This window comes from Rosa rugosa, chromosome 1 (assembly GCF_958449725.1).
Source record: "Rosa rugosa chromosome 1, drRosRugo1.1, whole genome shotgun sequence".
Taxonomy (NCBI): domain Eukaryota; kingdom Viridiplantae; phylum Streptophyta; class Magnoliopsida; order Rosales; family Rosaceae; genus Rosa; species Rosa rugosa.
In genome coordinates, this window is record NC_084820.1 from 71415969 (window position 1) to 71423947 (window position 7979).

Below are 7979 nucleotides of genomic sequence, written 5' to 3' on the forward strand. Positions count from 1 at the left end.
AATGACTTGTTTAGCCGTTAATGGTTGCTAAACAAGCTGACCTGCTCATCACACAGCTATAGCGGCATGTTTATAGTTAATTATGAGCTTTCAATCATTCACGTTTTTTGTTGGGGTTCCAAATGGCTCTTGAATATTCAAACGACAAGCAACTTTATCCACATGGGTTGGTGCTTAGTGGTACCAAATAATTTTACCAAATTCTTGCCATCTTTGTAAACTTCTTCTGTCAATTTCTTCCCTTGACCCTACAAAAATGATAGCATGCAGTCAGGCCCCATGGTCCATTCCCCTCTGAAGCTCAGGCTTTCAGTCTCTGTGTTACCCCCAACCCAAGTAACCCACTGTAAAAAAACAAGAAAGATCAAAACTCTCTCTCTCTCTCTCTCCTTAGCCTCTATCTCTTTCATTTGATTTGAGTTTTTTTGGGTAGCTTAATAGGGGAGGTATAATACTATAATAGCCAGCCATGAAAAAGAATCAAGTTCCATTCTTTATGATCTTTACTCTGCTTTTCCTTTAGCCATAAAAGAATAAAGGTCCAATCTTCTCTCTGCTGAAAAGGAAAAAGAAGAAGAAGAAGGGAATGTCGATCTGGGTTTATTAAATTCTCTCTCTCACACACCCAGAAAAAAAAAAAACCCCATTCATTTCGAACCAGAACCAGAAACAAGTGAGTTTCTGAGTGTGAGATATATATATATATATATATATATAATGGGTGGCGTGACGTCATCCATGGCGGCCAAGTTCGCCTTTTTCCCGCCGAACCCGCCGTCGTACAAGCTCATCACCGACGAGCTGACGGGGCTGTTGCTGCTGAGCCCATTTCCGCACAGGGAAAACGTGGAGGTTCTGAAGCTGCCGACTCGGCGCGGCACTGAGGTGGTGGCTATTTACATTAGGCACCCTTTGGCCACTTCTACTCTGCTTTACTCTCACGGCAACGCCGCCGATCTGGGCCAGATGTATGAGCTCTTCATCGAGCTCAGCATCCATTTGAGGGTTAATCTCATGGGGTACTCACTACTGCTACTGCTACTCTTGCTCTGTTTGCAAAGTTTGCTGCTTTATCACTTTTGGCATCTTGGGTTTCTGGAGTGTTGTAGCTCTGCGGTGTTTGTTTTCAAGCTGCTCTGTGGGTTTGGCATCTGGGTTTTATCAGATTTTTGAGCTCTTTGTTGGGTTTTGTGGGTAGTTTTGCTGTTTTTGCAATCTGGGTTTTACTTATTTCAGTAGCTAATTGGGTTTGCTTTGTTGGGATTTTATGGTAACAGTGAATGTTTCCTTCTTTTGATTTGCTAGAGAAAGTAGATTTTTTTTTTTGCGAGTGTATAGTCCTAGTTTTAGCATCAAGGTTTGATTTTTTAAGCGAATTTGAATGGTTTAATGAAATCAAAATTAGTTATGATGGTGAGTTTGAGTCCAGTGATCTATGTTTTATTCGATCTGTATCAAAATTTAGTTGTCTGGTCTCCGGCCTCTTTGGGTGTTTAGACAGTCTGGTTTGAAAATGATAGTGATTGCTAGCGCGTTTCTTTCTGTGGTATAGCCACTTATTGTCCACCAACTTCGTGCCTGAAGCTCATAATAGGTTGTGTAATCTTCATGTTGAATAATGCTTTCCCATGCCTATGGATAAGAGTTATCTTCAATAATACATGTCTGACCACTGGAAAATATGGGCCTTACATGTATCTGTAATGTTTTGTAGGTATGACTATTCAGGGTATGGGCAATCATCTGGAAAGGTCTGTTGGAGATTTGGGCACTTAACATTTCTGTTAAATTCGGTTCAATTCATAAGATGCTTGTTGTTTGATCACAATGCATTGGGGAAGGCTCATATTTTTTTTCTATTTTTCTGTTCCAGGCAAGTGAGCAGAATACATACGCAGATATTGAAGCTGCATATAAGTGTCTTGAAGAAAGCTATGGTACTAAGCAGGAAGATATCATTCTCTATGGTCAATCTGTTGGAAGTGGCCCGACTTTGGATCTTGCTACTCGGCTGCCTCAGTTAAGAGCAGTTGTTCTGCACAGTCCCATCCTATCTGGTTTAAGAGTCATGTATCCTGTAAAGCGTACATACTGGTTTGACATTTATAAGGTAATACATTGCTTGTCTATATCATGCTTGATTGGTGAGGTTATGACTTTAATGTGATTGTGTCCCTCATTTTGTCATTTGTGCGCAGAATATTGATAAGATTCCACTGGTCAATTGTCCTGTTCTCATCATTCATGTAAGTAATTCTACTCCAGTTTCTTCAACTTTAGAATTGCATTTGTGATTAGTTCACACCCGTACTAAGAGTATGCATTAAAAAAATCTGGCATAAGAACTTACCTTCTTTGGTTTTTCTTCTTTTGTATGTTTTTAAGTTGCATAGTAGTAGAGTAGATTTATTTGTTAGTTGGTCGCTTTATCCTTTCTATAGTAAGTGAGAGTTAAGTATATATAGAGGGCTAACATTACATGCCAGCACAATAATTCGTTCTTCTGATTTACTTTAGATTTAAAGGTTGACATAATATGATGAAACTTTTACTCGTCATTCTGAGAATATCTGACTAGTGATTTTTCCAAAGAGCCCTAACCAGACACATGATATAAAAGATCAAAGTTTTCCTAGTTGCTTTTAGGTTATCAAACCCAGGTGAATGTAGGGACTCCTGGAAGCCTAACCAGACTCATGAATATTGTTTAGATTCAGAAACAGCTTGCTCATATGACTAGGTATTTCTATGCAGTATGGTGCGGGAATATAGTAGGCCTTGTCTTTTAAGATCTCCTATATCTCCCAAATGTTGCGTGCTAGATAAAGAGTGTCTAGAGTTTTATTATTGCATTTAGTTGCCTAGGCTTCAGTTTGCTTCGCTGATGGGTGGAATTTTAAGAAACAGCGTACTGTTGCTGTTGAATGAGGGTCTTTCTTTGATCCTCTTCTGGTATAATATATAATGCAAATATACATATAACAAGCCAATCTGCCTCTTCATATTAAAGTAACTCTTTTTGAACTTTAGACATTCTAGATTTGACAATTGAATTGAAGAATACGAGTTCTTCAGTCCCTTGGTCATTGCGAAACACCAAATACTGTACAAACTAATCCTCACAGTATTTTAAGCCATTATATATTCTTGTAGGGAACTGCAGATGAAGTAGTTGACTGCTCTCATGGCAAGCAACTGTGGGAGTTATGTAAAGAGAAGTATGAACCACTATGGCTTAAAGGAGGCAACCACTGTGATATAGAACTGTATCCCGAGTACATCAGGCATCTCAAGAAGTTCATTTCAACTGTCGAGAAGTCTCCTTCCCAAAGATACAGTTCTAGGAGAAGCACAGACCAGTTTGAGCAGCCTCGGAAGAGTACTGATGTTTACGAAGTTTCTAGAAAGAGCACTGATCGAAGAGATAAACCAAAGAAGAGCACTGATAGACCTGAGAAACTGAAAAACCAGTTCATTAGTGCTGATAAACTAGAAAAATTAAAAGTATCCTTTGACCATATGGACAGGTCTCGGAGAAGCGTGGACTGCCATGAGAAGTCCAGAAAAAGTGTCGACCACCAACTGGATAGAGCACGGAAGAGTGTGGATCGATTGGATAGAATACGGAGTGGGTAATTGGTGTTGTAAAGGGTTATATGCAGATTCAAAGCCTTGGTTTGGTGTTCTGGGAAAATTATTTGGGTTTTTTCTTATAATTTATGGTTATCTTGCTGTGTAATTTGGCTTGTAGCAGTGTATAACAACGATTGCATTGCATAAAATGAGAAGGGGTTTGGTGTTATTATGGGATTATTCTTGAGAATTCAACAGGGCTTTCCTTCCCGTTCCACTCTAGTTCCAACTTCCAAGCAATTGAACTATGCCTGTGAATATTGAATTATTGCTTTACTGTAAGGCCAAGTTTGGAAATGACCATGAGTTTTATGGAAGTCGTGTTCCGTGTAAAACTGTATATATATAGTAACTAAAAGCTTTTGACAAAACACATTGACAGAAACGTTCCAAGGACAAAAGTAGGTTGGAAACTATGGCCAGAGAAGGTGACGTTATGGAATATTACCAAAAACGGTAGCAATCCTTGTCAAGTTGTATGAAACGTTGTTGTCAAAGAACAATAAAAAATATCTAATGTTCTTATCTTGCCTAGACAGTGTAAAAGGATTTCAATTTCTCTTATCCTTTATTGTATTCCTCGTATTTACTAGAACAGTATACAAAGGAGGAAAGTTAAAACTGTCAAACAAGATGGAATTGAAACTTTAGAGAGATATGTTAATTTCATTAATTTACTGTCAACGAAAATAGTTTCTAACAAGGTGCTGTATTTTGAGCCTGCAACGATATATTGTTGCATAAGCTTCTCTGTGACTCAACATTCCAAAGGTGAACTTCACCTAGTCCTCTCCTTGCTTTCGTGTACTGAACATCACTTATGTATACTGTCATTTGATCCATGAACAATGACCGGTGTTCTTGGAGGAAACCAGCTATTTAGGTGTGCGCTCACTGTGTTCGACTATGGCTGATGGAGGAAGAGTGCCAATGCAGATCTCATGAACTGTTGCAAAAAGCGGAAAGAACTGTAACCACCCACGGTGGCTTAAAACTTCATAAACCTCTTTTGCTGTTGACACACCCTTCATAAAAGAGAAAGGAACATCCATAAATAGACTGATAAACACATAGTTTCATGTCAGAGAAAGAGGCTTCGTAAATCCCCCATATATTATTCGTAGTTCTTCTAAACTCTAGAACTGATGAGGTGTGAGTATTCACTCATGAGAGATTGTGTTTATTAATTGTATTATATCTGTACAAATTATTATTCATTTTAATTTATTCAAGCTGCAGCTTTGCTTATGCACTCACAATACAAATCCTCCCAACTAGCCACCACATACTATTAACAAGGTGAAAAGAGCTAATATATGTTTCATATATATCATCCTCATTCTGCATAATTAATTCAATAACAACTGTGAGTAATGCCATGATAATTGCTTATGTAAACCTGTAATTTTTGACCCTGCAGCATTTCTGCTTCAAGCTCATCGAACGATCTGCAGATGACAAACACAGAGGCAATAGTGAAATTACTATTTAGTTTTTACAAGTTTTATGTGCCAAACTGAGAAGCTTTACCTTTTCCCTCCATTCTTTGCGAAAGCTTCTGCAACTTTCCTGTTTCTTCCTCCCACTGCCATACACAGTGAGGTTAAAAACAGAGAAACATAAGAATAAATAGAAGGAAGAAATCCTCAAGCTTCCTTACAGCATGTTGTGATGAGATCAGCAACACCGCAGCTTTCAAAGAAGGTGCTGTCCTTGACAGATGAAAATAACATTTTGGAAAATGCCTTCATCTCTCTTAGACCAATTCTCATAATTGCAGCCTGGTCATTCATACAAGCGTATCAAAATGAATAGAAAAGGCAGAAGAGACCAGTGTTCAACCTTTGTACAAATATTTGAACTTACCTTTGTGTTATTTCCCATGTCCAAGCCATCCACAAAACCTGTTCCATTAGTGATTAAACTCTTTGTTCCTCATTGAAACTTGAGAAGGGAGAGATACATTAGTATATACAAACCTGCTGCTATGGCCACAACATTTTTCAGGGTACCACACAGTTCTACGCCTTCCACGTCTTGGATCTATAAATACCATATAACCCAAGTGTGAACAAAATGCGACTTCAGTAGTTATTTCAGGTAAATTAAATTGCTAAATCCATGTTTATGATCAGCATGCACTCACAGGTGTGACTATGAAGTAGGAGGTACTAAACAGTTGAACCCATTTCTCTGCAACCTCTTTGTTTTCTCTGTATCCAACTGTGGCTTCACTAAATTTCTCCACAGCAATCTACACAAGCAGTCTCCAATTTCAGTAAAGGCTGGTGTACAATATCTGACACATGAAGCTATAAAAATAGATTGAAAAGGAGGGCTAATAACCTCATTAGCTATGTTTGCTCCCATTAGAACACAACAATTGATACCCAGTTGCTCAGTGATGAGTGTAGAGATCATGCATGGGCCTTCCATCTTGACCTCCATTCCTTTAATAAGGGAAATAGCCTCCACATCCCCGCTTATCTTCCCCGCTAGTCTTTTGCATATACCCTCCATGAATTGATGTGGAGTAACAAACACCAACATGTTTGAACCAGTCACTGCAAAACTCCCCCATTAGAATCACTAAAAACTTGCTCCAACTACACAACAGAGTAACTTTGACAAGGTCAGCAAAGCTTTTGCTGAGAAAATGAGTACCTGCATTAACAAGGTCTGGGTCTGCAACAACATTTCTCCCAAGTTTTATGCCAGGCAGATATTTTACATTTTCCTATCACAGAAAACGATAGGAAGATTACAATGGGAAATACATATTGGAACTAATATAACTGAAAATGTAGTTCAAGATCAATGCTTTTTACATTTCTTGTGTTGATGGCATCTGTGAGCTTCTCACCACTTGGCAATGTCTCCTCAAACACCCACATTCTCACTTCATCTGAATTTCATTGTACAAAAAACGCCAATTGAGAAAATGGCTTTTCACTAAAAATCTCCAAAAACCACAAAAGCCTAGAGTAAAGCATCTGAAAATCTCCATTCATTTCACATTGGCTATTTCTAGTAATCACAACCTACTGCACCATAAAGCTTCATTCTTTTGTATGCACACACATAATTCCGAAAAGGGTTTCACCAGAAGCTCCAAAAATTCACAAAAGCCTAGACTAAACCATGGAAATTCTATTCATTTCACACTGAATCCTATAGGAAACCACCATAAAGCTTCAATCTTTAACATTCCTCTGCTCAGTTACTCACAATGCACACACATAATTCACAAACATCACATTCTTGCATGCAAAGAAAACCTCCAAAACATATATTTACCATGAAAAGAAGGAAGCCTAATGGTGTTGGAGGCAATGAGCTTAGCAGCCACACTACCCCAGTTGCCACTGCCCACAACTGTGACTCTGTTTCTTAGAGGAGCAGCTTCATCAATGGAGGAGCTCTTCTGGGCCACACTAGCTGCTGCTTCCTGTGGAGCCATTGATGAAGAGGAAGAAGAAGAAGAGGAGAGAGAGCGAGAGAGGAGGAGAGAGAGAAATGAAGAAGGGTAAATGGGTAATGCGTGGAAGAGAGGGAGAGAGGCGAGAGAATATAAGAGGGGAGAAGACACTCGTCGGGGCGGAGATGCCATACACGTTTCGGAACAAACGATGTGTCGATGTGTATTCCCAGTTAAATCTGGCGATCTCCTCTAGGGACCATTGAGACTATGGATAGGTGAAAAAAAAAGGTAACGTGTGCTTGGACTTTGGATTTATCTCTCTCTCTCTATTCCCAATCAAAATCTCAAAAAGTTAATTTTGATAGTGATTTTACTTGCTTGGATTAGTCCTCCTAAATCCCTCCTTGATGTTTTGCCAGGTAATTCTAGCTAGCTTCTATCTCATTTTTTTATTAGGTTGGTCCAAACTATGAGGAGTGTTATTCACTTTAAACACAATGAGTCGATAATAAATGAATATTACGTATGAAATCTAGTTTGGTTTGTGATTTGGATTTTGGAGTTTTGACTATTTTTCCGTTTGGGATACGCAAATTTGAGGAGGAATTGATGCTTGATGCATATGTGGAAAGAATGTCCAAAAAGAAATTGAATGAATGGTGAAACCATCCAGCCCCCTATGCTCACATTTGATATTAGCCTCCTCATTTCTAGGAATACTGATAACCTAACTTGACTATTCTTGTGGCAAATAATGGTGCAGAATCAAAATCTGTCGGTATCAAAATCTTGGTTGATACTGCCATCATTCTCAACTTCATCCAATCTCCTCATTTGATTCCTTGAAAGTTTCGTATAGCGTGGAATAATTGCTTGCACTACATTTCACAGATGCAATTCTGATCTTCATATATTTTCTGAGAAG

General features: G+C 38.7%; 2 protein-coding genes across 2 annotated transcripts; one reads left to right on the plus strand and one right to left on the minus strand.

Annotated features, from left to right (window-relative positions):
• The first annotated feature begins 308 nt into the window (after nucleotides 1–308).
• LOC133726666 (uncharacterized) lies at nucleotides 309–3813 on the plus strand. Its single transcript, XM_062154264.1, has 5 exons — nucleotides 309–1019; nucleotides 1715–1751; nucleotides 1874–2110; nucleotides 2199–2246; nucleotides 3154–3813. The coding sequence occupies exons 1-5, from the start codon at nucleotides 718–720 to the stop codon at nucleotides 3634–3636; spliced, it is 1107 nt and encodes a 368-aa protein (XP_062010248.1). The 5' UTR covers nucleotides 309–717; the 3' UTR covers nucleotides 3637–3813.
• Nucleotides 3814–4143: 330 nt separating this feature from the next.
• LOC133726665 (glycerol-3-phosphate dehydrogenase [NAD(+)]) lies at nucleotides 4144–7312 on the minus strand. The gene is made up of 11 exons (XM_062154263.1): nucleotides 6931–7312; nucleotides 6462–6538; nucleotides 6298–6370; nucleotides 5980–6197; nucleotides 5780–5887; nucleotides 5613–5676; nucleotides 5500–5537; nucleotides 5294–5414; nucleotides 5164–5218; nucleotides 5033–5081; nucleotides 4144–4658 (listed from the first exon to the last, which is right to left on the minus strand). The coding sequence occupies exons 1-11, from the start codon at nucleotides 7241–7243 to the stop codon at nucleotides 4509–4511; spliced, it is 1266 nt and encodes a 421-aa protein (XP_062010247.1). The 5' UTR covers nucleotides 7244–7312; the 3' UTR covers nucleotides 4144–4508.
• Between the last annotated feature and the right edge of the window lie 667 nt (nucleotides 7313–7979).